At 37.2% G+C, this 18,816-nt stretch overlaps 1 protein-coding gene and 1 pseudogene across 1 annotated transcript; both read left to right on the top strand.

Annotated features, from left to right (window-relative positions):
* Nucleotides 1–1,481: 1,481 nt before the first annotated feature.
* Nucleotides 1,482–2,495, top strand: LOC109174719. Its single transcript, XM_019323974.1, has one exon. It carries the CDS (start codon nt 1,482–1,484, stop codon nt 2,493–2,495), a length of 1,014 nt encoding a protein of 337 aa, XP_019179519.1.
* A 13,886-nt stretch (nt 2,496–16,381) lies between these two features.
* LOC109174699 lies at nt 16,382–17,221 on the top strand (annotated as a pseudogene).
* Nucleotides 17,222–18,816: the final 1,595 nt, after the last annotated feature.

The following is an 18,816-nucleotide window of genomic DNA, read 5'->3' as shown; positions in this document are numbered from 1 at the left end:
ATATTTGTTGTTCATTCTATGTATATACATATTTGCAAGCCATCATTCTATCTATCTTATGAATTTTTGTATAATGCCATGATATAAAAATATGAATTACATATATTGGTTCGTATGTATATGTGCTTGAGAATTCCTGAATATGGATTTCTAATTTGTTTTGCTTTTGCGGAAAAATGCAATTTTGCTTCTGTGTGTATGTATTGTTTGCCCAGCACCTATATTCAGAATGTTTTTGTTGTCTTGCTTAGTCCCATTAATTCGACAAAAAGATCATAGTACAGGAGTATATTCAGAATGGTTTTATTTGCATGTGATGTTGTTTTTGCTTTTTGAAGTATTCAAAATTCCTTTTTTTTTAATTCAAATAAAAGTATGAAGATGTAATGTATGTTCACAATGTTTTGGTAAAGCGTAATGATTAAGCACTAATTTGGCATTAAGTTGGCACCATTGCTCTAATGAGCACTAATTCAATACGGAAGGTGAATAATGTCAAAACTTGTGTGCTAAATCATTACAGTAACTAAGGTTGATGGTACTAAGTTGTTAAATTCATGGATGTTGTTACTAATTTACGTCCTGTAACAAAATGATTGATCATGATTATTTTGTAATCTATTACCGCAATATGAGCATGTTACTAGTAAGGTTGCTATGCTTCAATTTTTTTTTTCTTGTTTAAATATGAAAGTTTCCCTCTTGCGTGAATCCGAAAGGATAATCTGTTATGTAGAAAAGCTTAATATTGTATATGTACATATGGTTTGTATAAATGCCTTGAAATTCTTGAATAAGGAAATCTCAAATCTTTGTCTTTGCGGAAGAAATTGGCGTACTACATATTTGGTTTATAATGATTATATTTGACCTTTAATTTTGTATGCTTGATATTTGCTTTCTTATGCAAAATAATACTTGTACATAATCCACTACCTTGTTGTATATGTTTCTCCAAAAAAAAAATTAAAAAAAAATAAAAAGAAGATAAAAATAAAAAAATAAATTAGATATTTACGTCTTTTTTTGAAATTTTTGCATCCAAAGAGTTTTAATTCCCTCTCTTGCTATATAAACATTCTCTTGCTATAATTCCTTCTCTTGGAATAACATTTACTTTTTTGAATTGTTGTGTAAATCGGCCAAACTAAATGCATGGTTTTACTTTTGGCCATTTGTGGTGATAGACTTGTCATGGGCAATTCAAAAAGTAATTTAAAGCGATGCATGTAATGTTATCTTTCTGTATGGATAATTTGTAAAATATGCATGTTATCTTTCCGTATTATCTTTATTAAATTTACATGGAAGAATATTTCTCTTGCAAGTATCCGAAAGGTCAATTTTATGGCTTCTTATATGAATTTGAAAGATCAATTTGTATTTCGAATTTTATCTTTTGGTTTCATCTCTTGAAGTTTGCTTTGCATCTAGAGATCCTATTAAATTCCTTATTTTGCTATGAACATATGATTTTATGAATGTATATGAAAGCATACGATATATGTTTTGTAGATCATGTCTTCTATCGCCAAAAGAGAATTAATGAGCTCGCACTTGACGGTAGCAACTATTTGACTTGGGCTTTGGACATCGAGATTCATCTCGCGTCTAAAGAACTAAGCCAAACCATTGTTGCCGAGTCACAGTGTACTAACGCCCAGAAGGCGCAGGCTCTCATTTTCTTACGTCACCACTTGAACCACAACCTGAAAAATGAATACTTGACTGAAAAGGACCCTTTTGCATTATGGAAGTCCTTGAAGGACCGTTTTGACCAACAGTCATCGATTGTCCTCCCTCAAGCCCAATTTGACTGGCTTCACCTGAGGTTTCAGGACTATAAGTCAATTATTGACTACAACTCGGCTCTTCATAAGATAGTCTCGCAACTAAAGCTCTGCAAACAAGAAGTTTCAGAGACAGACTTAATTGAAAAGACTCTATCTACCTTTCATGCGAGTAACCTTGTAATCCAGCAGCAGTACAGGGCAAAGAATTATGAAAAGCATTCTGATTTGATATCTGCACTTCTTGTGGCCGAGAAGCACAACCAGTTTTTGATGAAAAACCATAATGCACGACCTGTTGGGTCTGCCCCCGCGCCTGAAGCACATCATATTGCCCAGGGAAGCAATTCTAGAAGGGGTCGAGGAAAGGGTCGTGGTAGAGGTCACGGTCGAAACAATCGAAGTGGTAAAGGCAAAGGCAACAATGACTCCCGGACCCAAGATAAGAAACAAAGTGATCAAGGATCATCAAGGTCACAAACATGTTATCGGTGTGGATATACGGGACACTGGGCTCGTACATGTCGTACACCAAAGCATCTGGTTGAAGCTTACAAAATGACGCAAAAGAAAAATGATAAGCAACCGTCAAGAAAGGAATCTCATCACAGCAACACTGATTTGCCTGAAGCAAATGCAGTGATGAATGATGATGATGATGATCTTTTAAAATATGAGCTTGAAGACTTTGGTGATCAAGAATGATCTGTCTTATGCTCTTGGTTTATGAACCTATTTTTCGTATCGTTTTTTTGGATTATGAACTTATGTTTTTTTCATATCGTTTTATGACTTGATTTCTATGTTTTCTATTTTATCATGATGAATGGTTCACCTCTTTTTTCTTAACCTTCACATGCAATTTTTTGTGCCAAGGCATTGGTTAATTAGTAACGAACAACCACTGTTTGAGAAGTAACCCCGAAGATCTTACAACATTACAAAGTTGTTGTTCGCACAATGGAGCATGAACCAACATTGTGTTTGGTGGATAGTGCAACCACGCATACTATCCTAATGGATATGAGGTTTTTTCGTACCTTAAACAAATCAAGTAGTAATATTACTACCATTTCTAATGATCAGGTACAAATAGTGGGCTCCGGAAGAGCATCCATCATCCTCCCTAAGGGTACAAAGCTACTAATTGAAAATGCTTTGTTGTACCCTCAATCTAAACGAACCTTGCTGAGTTTCAAGGATATTCGTTCAAATGGTTTTCATATTGAAACCAAGACTAAAAACAAAGAGGAGTTCTTGATCATGACTCAGTTGATCACTGGTCAAAAGCGGGAGGTTGAGGAACTTGCCTCTTTATCCTCTGGGTTATATTATACCTATATACAACCCAATGATTCATTTGTTGCACTAACCATGAAACTCAAAAATCCACATTCTTTTCAAATGTGGCATGACCGTTTGGGTCATCCTGGGCAGAATATGATGGGTCGGATCATATCTAATTTTGCTGGACATAACCTGTCGAGATCCCAGGTACTTTCGCCAAACATGTTTACATGTGTGGCTTGTGCGAAAGGTAAATATATTGTACGCCCGTCACGTACTAAGGTTGGACAAGAATCGCCTATATTTCTGCAGAGATTGCAGGGCGATATTTGTGGACCTATTAGTCCACCTTCTGGACCATTTAGATATTTTATGGTCCTTATTGATGCTTCCACTCGTTGGACTCATGTTAGTATACTGTCCACGAGGAACAAAGCTTTCGCTAAATTTGTTGCGAAAATTATTGAGTTGAATGCCCAATTCCCAGATTATCCCATTAAATCAATAAGAATGGATAATGCTGGAGAATTCACATCAACGACTTTCAATGATTATTGTATGGCCTTGGGCATCAAAGTGGAGCATCCTGTACCTAATGTCCATACTCAGAATGGTCTGGCCGAGTGCCTGATTAAGCGTATTAAATTAATCGCTAGACCATTACTGCAGAAGTCTGGTTTACCAGTCTCATGTTGGGGACACGAAGTATTACATGCTGCAGCTTTAATTCAAATTCGACCTAGTGCATATCATGATTATTCCCCTTTGCAACTACTACGTGGTGTAGAACCTAACATTTCCCATCTGCGTGTATTTGGGTGTGCAGTTTATACCCCCATACCACCTACAAATCGTACCTCCATGGGCCCGCAGTGAAAACTAGGTATATATGTTGGTTATGAATCTCCCTCCATCATTAAATACCTAGAGCCCATAACAGGAGATCAGTTTACCGCGAGGTATGCTGACTGCATTTTTGATGAAGATCATTTCCCGGCATTAGGGGGAGATAAAAAACCTTATTTAACGAAATGCCGAGAAATCTCATGGGATGAAAAGGATCTTCAGTATCTAGACCCACGTACTAGTCAAACTGAACTAGAAGTTCAGAAAATTATTAATTTGCAAAATTTAGCAAATAACCTGCCAGATGCTTTTACTGATAACAGAGGAGTGACTAGGTCTCATATCCCTGCTGTGAATGCTCCTTCGAGAGTTGAAATCCCCGTGGGACCAAGTATGCACACTGACACTCCCCATCGCCAGAAGCGCGGGAGACCAGTTGGTGCAAAAGATTTAAATCCGCGGAAGACGAGAATTGGTAAAATATCTCAGTCACTCCAGAAAAATGTTAACCGTCCCGAAGACGAAGAACCCAGTGAACCTGCACGTGCTCTAAATAATACGAACACTGGGAATGCGGAACATCCAGATCAAAATATTTTGGGAAATGACGATGATCTGGTTGATGTCAATATAGAAACGGCCATAAATTTTGTTGATACAGGGGAAACATATAATAGAGATTTAATAGTCGTTGTCGACACTTTTGCCTATGCAGTTGCCTGTAATATTCCACAAAATAATCTGGATCCAGAACTAAAGTCAATAACCGAGTGCCGGAAGCGCTCTGAATGGTTGAAGTGGAAACAGGCAATTGAGGCAGAGCTCAACTCGCTTAATCAAAGGAAAGTTTTTGGTCCCACCGTACTTACCCCAAAAGATGTGATCCCAGTAGGATCCAGGTGGGTATTCGTACGGAAGAAGAATGAAAACAATGAGGTGGTTAGATATAAAGCGAGATTGGTAGCTCAGGGGTTCACGCAGAGACCCGGAATTGATTTTGATCAAACATACTCTCCTGTTATTGATGGCATCTCATTCCGCTATTTAATATCATTGGCAGTAAGTATGAAATTAGATATGCAGTTGATGGATGTAGTGACAGCTTACCTTTATGGGTCACTAGATGCTGATATATACATGAAAATACCCGAGGGTATTCAAAATTCCAATATGAGGGATAAAGATCGAAACATGTATAGCATCAAACTTCAAAGGTCATTATATGGCTTGAAGCAATCTGGTAGAATGTGGTATAACCATTTGAGTGAATTCCTCTTGAAGAAGGGATACGTTAAAAATGATATTTGCCCTTGTATATTCATTAAGAAGTCATCTAATGGCTTCTGCGTTATATCTGTCTATGTCGATGACATGAACATTATTGGGACAAAGGAAGACCTTATAGAAGCATGTTCATGCTTAAAAGCAGAATTCGAAATGAAAGACTTAGGAAAAACCAAGTTCTGCCTCGGCCTGCAGATCGAGCATCTTCCAAATGGAATTTTCATTCACCAAGCTAACTACATTAATAAATTATTGGAGAAATTCTATATGGATAAATCTCATCCCCTTAGCACCCCAATGGTAGTCCGGTCCCTTGAAGCGGAAAAGGACCCATTTAAACCTAAGGAGGATAATGAGGAGGTACTAGGACCTGAAGTTCCTTACCTAAGTGCTATAGGAGCCTTGCTTTACCTGGCTAATTGCAGAAGACCTGATATTGCCTTTTCAGTGAATTTACTTGCTAGATTTAGTGCCTCTCCAACCAGAAGACGTTGGAGTGGAATAAAGCATATCTTTAGATATCTCCAAGGGACAAAAGACCTTGGTCTTTATTTTGAAAACAACCAGGACATTACTTTGAAAGGATATTCAGACGCTGGTTATATGTCTGACCCTCATACTGCTAAATCGCAAACTGGTTATGTTTTTCTTTGTGGAGGTACAACTATATCTTGGAGGTCCATTAAACAGACCTTAGTTGCTACCTCATCTAATCACTCGGAGATAATTGCTTTATATGAAACCGCATGTGAATGCGTATGGTTGAGATCACTGATACAGCATATTCATCGCTCATGCGGAACAATGAGCAATGTTGATTCCCCGACTGTCCTATATGAGGACAATGCGGCATGTGTTGCACAGATGAGTAATGGGTACGTTAAAGGAGGTCTTACTAAACATATTGCTCCTAAGTTCTTTTACCCACATGAACTCCAGAAGAGTGGTGAAATACTCATTGAAAAGGTTCGCTCTAGTGAAAATCTGGCAGATTTGTTCACTAAGTCCCTGCCTACATCCACTTTTGAGAAGTATGTTTATAAAATTGGGATGCGGAGTCTAGGAAGACTGTTGTCTTCAGGGGGAGCGATAAACTCGGTCTAGGAGACTTTTAAATCCTGAAGATGATGCCCAGAAGGCTTATGGTTGTACTCTTTTTCCCTTAGCTAAGTTTTTTTCCCACTGGGTTTTTCTTAAGCTAAGGTTTTTAACGAGGCAACCGATGCAACACATGATTGATACTACATGTACTCTTTTCCTCGACTAGGTTTTTCCCACAGGGTTTTTCTAGCGAGGTTTTTAACGAGGAATGAGTATAATTATTTAATGGCCAAGGGGGAGTGTTGTAAATATTTATATTTATGGCCATTAAACTATTTAGACCTTTCACTTGCTTATCATTTAATCATGTATTGATGTTGTGTACTTGAAAGGTTGTATATGACCACTATATAAAGTGAGTGAAGATGAATGAAAGGGACACACTTACATGATGGTTATACTATAACTTGGTGTTCTTCTTCTCTTTACATATACAAACACACATACATATATATACGCAATTCCGGGTGTATAACTGTGCAAGCATCACGCGGGGACTAACGAGTGAATAGGCCAAAACTTAACAAGTAAACAATTTTTACTTAATTAATTCTTTTCCTTCTCCCCTTTCTCTTCTTTCTCCTCTCTCCCACTTCCCTAGTCCACCACTTGCATACTTGCTACCCCATTCATCCCAGCCACCATTCTATTGTCTTCTTATTACTGAACACTAATGAAAGTTTTATAAACTTGTTTTAAGGAGTTGTACGTATACTATGTTCAAACTTCAATCTAGTATTCTAGTTTATAGAAAAACAAAAATTTTAAGATAAGACAACAATGCACTATTGTAGATAAGACAACAATGCACTATTGTTCTCATTAGGTTTAATCCATAAGTTGGGTACAACATAAGAAAAATAAATTGAAAAATTACAGAAAAAGAATGACATTCGTCAGTGAACTGGCATCTTCATTGAGGATGTCATTATGTATGTCTTTAGGAAATTAGTCAGTCAACTGGTCTGCAAGTATTTAAATTATGGCATTCATTTCAATTAGATCCCAATCCCAAATTCCCATTTTAATAACAGATGAACAAGAGCAATTTTGATATTTAGTAAACTCATTCTTAATGACGGAAAAGCAAGGAGGACTGACTGAGGAATAAAAAATTTACTTCAAAAAATACTTTTAAAAAAAATTTACTAGTCACGGACGGCAACACTAAACAACTAAATTTACTTCAAAAAAAAAAATATTACCAGAGATGAATTACCAGACGGATGAGGCAGTCCCGGACGGCAACGACGCTCTGCTGCGATGGCGTTCTGCAATGGGCGTTCTGCGATGGCGTTCTGCGATGGGCGTTCTGCAATGGGTGTTCTGCGATGGCGTTCTGCGATGGGCGTTCTGCATTGATGGCTGCGGTTTATATGAAACTTAGGCTCGCAACTTAGGGTTTAAAAAGAAAATATTGCGACGGAATTACTTGGGTCGTTAATTCCGTCGCAACATTTAGTCGAAAAACCAAAAATTAATTCTTTTCACAACGCAAATACTTCTGTCGTCATTGTTGGGGAAAATAGCAACGTCAACGCACGATCTGGAAGCCTTTTAAGAAGCACGGACACTACGGATGTATGGTAGAAAGAAAATCTGTGCCGTGTTATAATAACACTACCTTAAAAGCGTTATTTGCCCGGTAACGGTGCAGTTAGAACCCTGGCACGCTTTCGACAGGCTACACAGACCTACTACGGATAGCTTGCACTAGCAATCACGTAGGCGAACCTCACTACTGCTCAGAGTTGAATAGGCAGGCACGGAATTATATATATTATATATATTCATATAATATAATATAATATATATTAGTAATGAAAAAGGAATGAAGAAGAAGATATTCCTTTTTTGGTGTGTTTTAGACAAAAGAGGGATTGCCCCTTTTATAGTACAGGGGTAAGAGATCTTCAACTAGCCCCATCCACACACTAGCACAATTTATGCTGCCACACAACTTTGTCCGTAAATTACGACCTTTGAATGGACAATTTCCAACAATCCCCCACACATTCAAAGTAGAAGGCTAGAAGGAAACAACGTCTGAGCAATACAAATGAGTTGATCTTAATGTCAGTGTTTAAGAACTTGAACTGACACGTAGTGACACTGAGTAATTTTCTTCCCGAGAGTGATATGAATCTTGAACTCAACGGTTAGATAAATTTTGAACTCGAATGCACACACCAACTCAAAAAGCAGGTTCTACAAAAGTCAAACTCTTTGACTTCTTATGAACACCCTTAGTATTAAAGAATGTTATGTCTGTCTCAAATATAGACTTCTACCCAGTCAAAGTCTATCACAACATAGACTTTTAACTTTGACAAGTCTTTCCGCATTACAAGTTTTATGTCTTATCAAGTCTATCTCAATATAGACTTTTAACTCTACCAAGTCTATCTCAATATAGACTTTTAACTCTACCAAGTCTATCTTTGTATAGACTACCATTAAAGGCTTATAGAGTAGTTAAAGACATAAATCACTTGTAAGTCTTTTCTTTCTATCATAGGCACTGTTATTGGCAACGCAAATGACAGTTTGTGAATTACAATGTGGTGAAGGTGTTGGACACCCCCACAATTGCACGGTTATCACCATGTTTCTTAGCCACTCGGCTTCTTGGGATAACCCCATTGTCTTTCATAAGAGGCGGTTAGCCCTTTTCCACTCAAGTTAGGGATCTCTTTAGGTCTATCTCAACATAGACCATCCCAATTGAGTATAAGAGGCTAAACTTCCAATGTGAGACAACATTGATAGGCAAAAGGAAGCCTTTCCTTTTAAATGCTCCCAACAATCCCCCACCATTAAAGGGACTTAGGCTGATGCTGTCATTGCCTGACAACGATCAAAGCAAATTTTCATACCAGTGTATAAAACTTGAACTGTCATATAGTGACATTAAGTACTTCTCTAAACGGGAGTGAATTTGATCTTGAACTCATCGAATAGACAAAGTTTGAACTTAACGCACTTAATTTGCTTTGGTCGCTTTAAAATATGTGAGGTCATACTCTTGACCCTGAGATATCCCCTGTTAGGTCTATTCTAGGATAGACCTTCAACTCTGTCAAGTCTACCTCAACGCAGACCACCATGAGTGGCTACAGAGTATCTATGGGCACCACGAGCACTTTGTACTCATGTCATTATGCGGTGAATTCATTAGGTTTGTCTCAACAAAACCACCCTTTCTCAAAGAGTTATGAATTCGTTAAGAGCTGTAGCTCAACCTCACATGCGGTGAATTCATTAAGTTTGTCTCAACAAAACCACCCTTTCTCAAAGAGTTATGAATTCATTAAGAGCTGTAGCTCAACCTCACAGGTACACACACTGTCGAAATGACCAACTAGTGTACTATTTTGTAACTCTTTTCATGGTTTCGTTTGACCACAGAAGTGGGATCCACCACAAATTCATTACCACTTGGACTTTAAGTCCTTCCAATGAGTCAACGACTAATCCTCATAATTAGCCCTCAAGTAAGTTGATTCTCTTGACCAAACTTACATGCACTTTGACGAGTACTTCGTTTACTCGTAAATAATCCCTTAAGATTTTCACGTTTAACATGACACATTCTCTTTCATCATTATTCTCAATACCACAGAGAAACTTTTGATGAAAATATATGGAGTTTATTACCCCACAAAGCAACACTTACAAATATTTTTGTCAAATGTATTTGATCTCTTACCCAGACTGATATTTGGTGCCCATCATTAGCTCCTTTGTAGACCGAGTTTTGCCGACTTGCTTTGTGGAGCATTATAGAAGCTTCGCACTCTGCCTGATACATGCTCAACAGTTGATATTTCAACAAACTTGGTTATCTCAATTGATCACAATTACCCTTTGACTAGGAATTATAGGTATTTCAATATGACTCAACCAAGAGTTTAAATAATATATATATAAATGTTCATTGTTAGTAAGCCATAGAAATAATGTTGTTCACATGCTACATGAAGTTGAACAATATAATCACAAATTTCACATCATATTCTTATAAGAAATTAATCTCATACACAAGGAATATGTTCGAGTTCATATTTATTCAGAATATCTCTCAACAATGAGACTTCAGAGTTGCCACTAGCATAATTTTTTCCTTCCCTTAAGGAATTTAAAACTCATATAAAGCATTCATAGGGTGCAGATCAATATTGTAGTACTTCAACAACTTCTATTGCAGGGCTTTGATTGTATTAGCAACATATGAAAGTCAACCTCATTTCAGGTAAAGATCAAGTGGCGCTCTAACTAGCCTGCATGATCAACACCCTACTTCTTAAAAACTCCCAGGTCGAGTGGTGAAACCGAAGTTTACTTAAAAACCATCTTCCTAGACAGAGTGTTCAAGAATGATGACTTTTCCAGGTTCTCACTAAATTACAATTGAAGCCTATGATATATGCTCTTATTTTTATACAAATACTTTTAGTAAAAAGTTTGAGCAATATCTATGCACGAATTATTTCAATCAATGTCATTAGTATTCAAAATACTAAAGAAATAAGTACGACTAAGTAATCAAAATCTAGACAGCTCAACTAGAATTCATGTACTACGATAACCATACTTCATGCGAACCCTTAGAACTAGAGCAAACATAGTTACTCAAAATAACTATTTATTTAAAGAGACTCAATACTCATCTTGCTCTGTCAGATTGACTTTTGCTAGTTTTGCCCTTGTGATGGTAGCACTGGTGTGCTCGGTGTCCTTGCTTTCTGCACGTAAAACACCTTCCTTTAAACTTCTTTATTTTTCTACTCCTTTCGTTGTAGACGGTTCTGACACTTTGACTTTCAGTTCCATTGGCACCGTACTTTTCTGACAGTGATTCCCAAATGACTTTTGCCGAATCTTGTTTGACATAGATGTCGAACAAATCGTCATTCATTTGTGACAGCAGGTATCCTCTGGCTGCCACATTGTCATTTCTAAATTGAATCAGAGTTACACCCGGTTCTTGACCCGGAATGTAATCTATTTCTGGACTGCTTTCTCTCGATTCTTCACCCGGAGTGTAATCAGGTTCATGATTACATTTTGTAGCACCAAATGGAGAGAACACTGTTGGAGAAGGTTCAGGTGCAACTGAATATAGCACGTAAACCAACTTTAATTGTTCAAAAAGAATAAGCATTCTTTGAGCCCACCTACTGTAATTTTTCCCATCAAGCGTGGTGATTTTTGATAAATCCGTTATGACAGAAGGTGCCATAATGCTAAAGGTTGACTGTTGCAAAATAACGCTTTTAACTGTTGGGGAAAATAGCAACGTCAACGCACGATCTGGAAGCCTTTTAAGAAGCACGGACACTACGGATGTATGGTAGAAAGAAAATCTGTGCCGTGTTATAATAACACTACCTTAAAAGCGTTATTTGCCCGGTAACGGTGCAGTTAGAACCCTGGCACGCTTTCGACAGGCTACACAGACCTACTACGGATAGCTTGCACTAGCAATCACGTAGGCGAACCTCACTACTGCTCAGAGTTGAATAGGCAGGCACGGAATTATATATATTATATATATTCATATAATATAATATAATATATATTAGTAATGAAAAAGGAATGAAGAAGAAGATATTCCTTTTTTGGTGTGTTTTAGACAAAAGAGGGATTGCCCCTTTTATAGTACAGGGGTAAGAGATCTTCAACTAGCCCCATCCACACACTAGCACAATTTATGCTGCCACACAACTTTGTCCGTAAATTACGACCTTTGAATGGACAATTTCCAACAGTCATTTCCGTCGCTATTTCACGACGGAAACAATATCGGTCGCTATTCCGTCGCGAAATGGACGACGGAATTTAATTGCATCGCAAATTCGGTCGTGAATAATTTACCGCCAAGTTTTCGCGGGTTTTATTTTCTCTTTGCGCCAAACATCGCGACGGAATTAATTTCCGTCACGAATTCCGTAGTTAAATTGCAATGGAAATTATTCCGTCGCGATATCCGTCGCTATAACGCGATGGAATAGTGTCTGTCGCGATTTTCCGTCGCAATCCGCGATTTTTCTTGTAGTGATTTTAAATCATGATTTTTATTAATTCAACACCAAGTAGTAGCCTATTTCAAAAATCCTAAGTATTGAGTATGCTTATGTATCAAGTTTTGACCCAAAGAATCAATCTGAGTGAAACCTGATAGGAACCTGTGAAATCTGAGTCAAATGTTTCTACTTAAAAACATCCTTATAAGAAACCTATTTTATCTCCAAAGATTTATAAACTCATTTTATTACCCTAGCTTGGTCTAAAATGAGAAGCCTGATATTTTTCTAAGGTTATGGACCAAATTACCCTTCTCAGCCAACATTCCGTTCATTCTCTCACCTAGGGTTTTGAGGCCTATATAAAGACCATTATTCTTCCCTGATGAACTAAACCCTTCCATTTGCCTCCTTCACTCAAAGGAAATAAAAGTCTGATAAAGAGAAAAGGGAAAGCACAGTAAGTCATCTCCTTCATTATTTTATCCCAGACATTTCATTTTCCATCTCTGCTATTTCCTCTCTTATGTTAAGTGTATCTTTGTGTATGTATGTTGTTGTTTTGGTGGTTTTGGAGTTATAGAGGGTGAAGAGAAGACCTAGCTTGAGGTCATAGAAGAGAAGTTCTTGAGGTTGAAGCTAGAAACTCAAGGTATAAACCATGGACTCCCAAAATCTACATATTTTACTCAGTGAAATTTGCTGAGAAATAGATAGAATCTTGCTATTAATAAATCGGAAGAAATGGGATTGCATGATAATGTGTGGATCATGTGTTGTTGATGTTATTTAGTCTGTTCATGTTGGTCTGGAAGGAATGATAACTTGGAAGCGTTGAGAAAGGGTCACGGTGAGGTTGGTCATACTTCGAGCTTCTTGGTTAAGGAAGTGTATGGTTTAGTTGATGGTTTGGCAAGGAAGGAATAGAAGAAGAGTTCTTGAAAAGAGGTTGAAACAATAAGGGAAAACAGATTAGGATTTTCGTGTTGATTGCAATGTGTGATTCGCTTAGATCCGCAATACGGATGGTTGTGATGATTGAACGTTGGGTTACAAGTCAAGAGGAATGGTGCTAATGCGCCGACATTCCGATCTAAACGCCTCTCATATAGGAATATGACACCCAGGTGCTCATATTTTCTACGGGAAAATTTCATAAACACCTTGCCTACATTCCTTCCCGGACCATGTCCTCTCGAATCTAGGGCGGGGAATGTAGGAGGATCAAGAGGCCTATCTAGGTTTAGCAATCTCTTGCCTAAACCTAGGAATCCAACATCATCCAAGGAGTTGGGCCCCACTCCAAGGAAGCTACAAAGATCATCCTCCACAACAAGACATACATAACCACAACAATCAATCTTCACAATAAAGAAATTCAAAGCAAGCCAATCATCACATAAGCAATCTACACTACAATCCTAATCTCTAGAATTCTAGCCACTCATAATCAAGATCAATAATCTACACATTTGCAAGAATATGCAACAAAGAGATAAAGCAATGAAAAAGTGTAGATCAAGGGTTTACCCAAAATTGCAAAGCTAGAATGTCAATCCAATGGAATAGAAGATGAAGACCTTGCAAAGGGAGTGCTTGAATCCTCTCTTCTCTTTACAAACTTGAGTTTTCTAGGGCTAAATTCTAGTGAGAGAAAATTTAGAAAAAGCTAGATCTAAAATATGAAAACTTTCTAAAATGTGTCCAAAAGCTCTCTCCCAAAAAAGAGGCAAAATGCCTTAAATCATAGCATCATCCATTGGGCCACCCATTTACGCCGTCATCACTGCGTGACGCGGGCGTAAATGGGAAATAACTCCCTTCCGCGCACTTCTTTGCTCCATCGTGTTACGCCGCCCCTTACGTCGTGAGGGCGGCGTAAATGGGAAATAATTCCCCATTTTGCTCCGCCTCACGTTCGTAGCTTGCGGCGTGATTTGGTTTGGCGTTGTTACATCTCTGTAACGTCGTAACTCGGGCGTGACCGATGTCTTGATGCACGCTTTTCAGGATTTTGCATTTTTTATCCTTCTTTGCCACTTTTCTCATCCAAAAATACCTAAAAACATAAAAAGTACAATTGGGGAGGTTTCTATGTGCAACAACGCATTTTTAGGGTAAAACTCTATAAAGTACACAACTTTAAGGCTAAACCATGCTTAAAACACCTTCGAAATGCTCTCAAAAACTAGCTTCTTTTGACGCTTATCACCTTCCAATTCAGTTTAAATGTTGACTTATAATTTTCCAGTCACTTTTGGTCGTTAATCTGGCCGGAGTGACCAAAATTGATAAAAATTGCATAGTCAAGGTACTAAATTAACAGTTTTGAAAGTCAGGTGTTGCAATTAACACAAGATCAATAGTCAGTGGACCAAAATTGAAATTTAATCTATATAGAATTATGTTCAAATGAGGTGATAGGCTTCAAGTGCAGAGATGGAGTTTAATTTTAGCCATTGATCTAATCAAAATTAATAGTCCATATTGAACACAGATTAAAAAAACGCGGTGACAATTTGGTCATTTTGCATCTATGTCAATTTTAATGTGCATGGTTTTCCTTCTTAAGGTGCGTGGTTATTTTGTTGTATGCTTAAGCTGCATCAATTGTTAAACTTAACTGCGCTAGTCTAAACCTTTAGGTGCGTGGTTTGTGTGCTTAAGATGCGTCAGTTGTTGAAACTTTAGGTGCGTCGGCTTAAAGTTTTGGGTGCGTGGTTTTCCTTCTTAAGGTGTGTTATTTTCCTTCTTAAGGTGTGTTGTTTTTTCCTTCTTAAGTGTGTTGTTTTCCTTCTTAAGGTGTGTTGGTTTCCTTCTTCGGGGGCGTTTGGTTCAGGTTATATTACATAACCAAGGGAATGTGACATTCCCGAGCTTACATTCCTATGTTTGGTTCATATTCTTTGAGGGAATATAACATTCCCAGGGAATGCAACATTCCTTCCACATAGGATTTTAAAGAGAATGTGATTCCCTTCATTTTGTTAGGTAATGTAAAATAACCTTGGATATTTATAAATTTTGTCATTTTAATTCTAATTATTTAAAGATATATATTTTATGTTAGCTTATTATTATTATTATTATTATTATTATTATTATTATTATTATTATTATTATTATTATTATTATATAATTATTTTTGTAATTATATTATATATTTTTTATTACGTTATGTTAGCATATAAAATAATTTTGTTTCTCAAGTTTAAGATTTTAGTTAATATTTTAAAATCATGTAATTATATATGATACCGTTATCTTATTTATTTAATTTAATTTTTAAATTTATTAAAATATATGAAAATATGTTAAGGATATTATATATATATATATATATATATATATATATATATATATATATATATATATATAGTAAATACCACCTATGGTCCCTCGAGTTTGGTGGCATCGCCATCAATGGTCCCTAACTTCCGTAATTACCATCTGTCATCCTCCGAGTTGCGAAAAGTTACCTTTTAGCACCCTTCCGTTACTTCCTCCCGTCTTAGCTGTCAAAATGGAGGGTAATATTGTCATTTGACTTATACGAAAAGAGTGAATTCCGACCAAGGTCCCTCGAGTTTGGTGGTTTGACCATCTTTAGTCCCAAGTTTGGGTGCTCAAGGATGGAATTGGATATCTTAGCAAGATTCTGTTGTCAAACTATGGCAGACATTTTGATGTCCATCCAAAATGTTAGAGGCTATTTGCTGACCTCTTAGAGAATGCTGCTTATGGACTGGAGATACTGACTCCAGCATTTCCCCATCTGTTTTGCTGGAGCAGGGAGATCAGCTGCTGCACTAATACATGTAAATTGTTCAACCCAAGTGTATTTCTCTGCACATATTCCACCAAATGGGTATTGTCACTAGAGAAATGCAAGTATTGTCACTGTTTTTATGCTGGCTTTGCTGCTCAAAGGAATTTTGCTGAGGTGAATCCTCTGCTTGGTTATTATCTTTTGATTTTTAAAGCATTTGTCTGTTCCACAATACCTTTCTAAAGATTTTATTTCAGTTGATTATTTCCCCAGTGATCATGGAGGAAACTCTACAGATCTTGTGGGAAGAAGTTCGGGATCTAAGCCTAGGCACGACCTCTCAAATCGACCGCCTCCTCTATCCACCTACGCCTCTTCATTTCCTCCGCGACTACGTTTCCCCCAATAAGCCATGCCTCATCTCCTCCGCCATCAACCACTAGCCGCCCACCACTCTCTGGCACTCTACCTAGTACCTCCTCGACGCCCTCTCCTCCTCCACAGTTTCCCTCCACCTTACCCCAACCGGCTGAGCTAACTCCGTTACCTCCCTTCCTACCTCCCCTTCTTCCCTCTGCTTCGCCTCAGCACATGTCGAGCAGCTCCATTTCCCTGACGCTCTGTCAAAGGTTCTCCAATCCGACAACAGTTCCACCATCGCTTACCTGTAGCAACAGAATGATTGCTTCCGTTCGGAGTATGAGGCTCTCGGTTTGGACTGTGAGCCCCATTTTTCCTGGGCATCCGAGGCCCTGGGATGCCTTCCTGATGCCGTGAACCTCTGGATTGGGAATGATTTGTTGGAGACATCGTTCCATAAAGACCATTATGAAAATCTATACGCCGTGATCACTGGGGAGAAGCATTTTCTGCTTCTTCCTCCCACGGATTTCCACAGGATGTATATTAGAAAGTATCCGGCTGCTCAATACCACTATTCCCAGGTTTAAGTTTCTTCTCTCATTATCATATCATAAAATTTTTGTGTGTGAATATATATGAATTCTGCTAATATGTAGCCAATGGCGTTGAGAGAAATTGAAGAGGAGAATACTATACATTTGTAAATTTTCTTTAATATTGTATAGGAGAAGAGGGAGTTCGAGTTGGAAGTTGAGAAACCACCAACTTTCTTTAATATTGTTTGGCCAAGTTTGGGACTAAAGATGGTCAAACCACCAAACTCGAGGGACCTTGGTTGGTATTCACTCTTTCCGTATAAGTCAAATGACAATATTACCCTCCATTTTGACGGCTCAGACGGGAGGAAGTAACGGAAGGACGCTAGAAGGTAACTTTTCGCAACTCAGAGGATGACATATGGTAATTACGGAAGTTAGGGACCATTGATGGCGATGCCACCAAACTCGAGGGACTATAGGTGGTATTTACTATATATATATATATATATATATATATATATATATATATATATATATATATATATATATATATATATATATATATATATATGGTTGAGTTCAAATGAGGACAACAATATATAGAGGACTGTGAGGACAAATAATGAGCACACAACAAATTAATACCAGGCACACAACTTAATACATAATGGCACATAAGAATAAATGTAAACATCAGGTTTCGAACCCAGGCTCTATAAATTAATAAATCTAGCACGCGACATACAAACTGTGGCACACGACTACATTCAGTCATGCACACAATATATCGGCTAATGGCACACACTACATCTGTCCTCACAGTCTTCTATAATATACTTGTCCTCATTTGAATACACACACACACACACACACACACACACACACACACACACACACACACACACACACACACACACATATATATATATATATATATATATATACACATATATATATATATACACACACACACACACACACACACATATATATATATATATATATATATATATATATATATATATATATAAGATAACCCTAAACCAAACATGATTATATTACATACCTCAATTTTAACCAAACAAAGGAATCTAACATTCCCAGTAATCTAACATTCGCAGCAATCTAACATTCCATAAGGTAATCTAACATTCCGTGAACCAAATGGCCCCTTAGGGTGCTTTGTTTTCCTTCTTAAGGTGCGTTGTTTTCCTTCTGTATACTAGTTCGTTAACGGGTCGACACGAACACGATAAGGCTAAACACGGATACGATACGTTAAGGTTAACGGGTTCAAATTTTTAACATGAACGTGAACACAATTTGTTAATGGGTTAAACGGGTTGACATGATAGACATATTTTTTTAAACAGGATTCAGGTCGTGTCGACACGATATAACACGAACCCCGTTTAAACCCACTAAACCTATTAATATATTAAAAAAAAAAACTAAAAATTTAAACTTACATAAAAAAAAAAAAATAAAACCTACAATTCAATCCATCAAACAAACGAAAAAAATATTCAATTTATAACATTCATAAAATGATAAAATAACATCCAAAAATCATAATTAAAGATGTCCATACTAATTTTTAGAATAAAATTGAACACAATAAAAATTCAAATTTCAGATGGTTGAACATCAATAATTGGTGCAGGATCTTGGCCTAATGTAGTAAATGTATCCTTAGTCATGTACATGATATCTTGTGTAATATCATTTATGACAATGGCTCTTAGCTGGTTATAAACATATTTGTGTAAACGAGTTAACACGATAATATTAACGGGTTCTTAATGGATTTA

This window comes from Ipomoea nil, unplaced genomic scaffold, assembly GCF_001879475.1.
Source record: "Ipomoea nil cultivar Tokyo-kokei standard unplaced genomic scaffold, Asagao_1.1 scaffold0656, whole genome shotgun sequence".
Taxonomy (NCBI): domain Eukaryota; kingdom Viridiplantae; phylum Streptophyta; class Magnoliopsida; order Solanales; family Convolvulaceae; genus Ipomoea; species Ipomoea nil.
The sequence above is the reverse complement of the archived record's forward strand: the minus strand, read 5'-3'. Positions and strand labels throughout refer to the sequence as shown.

Excerpts from the sequence above, each read along its gene's own strand:
- LOC109174719 (XM_019323974.1), top strand. The coding sequence starts at position 1,482 with ATGTATATGAAAGCATACGATATATGTTTTGTAGATCATGTCTTCTAT.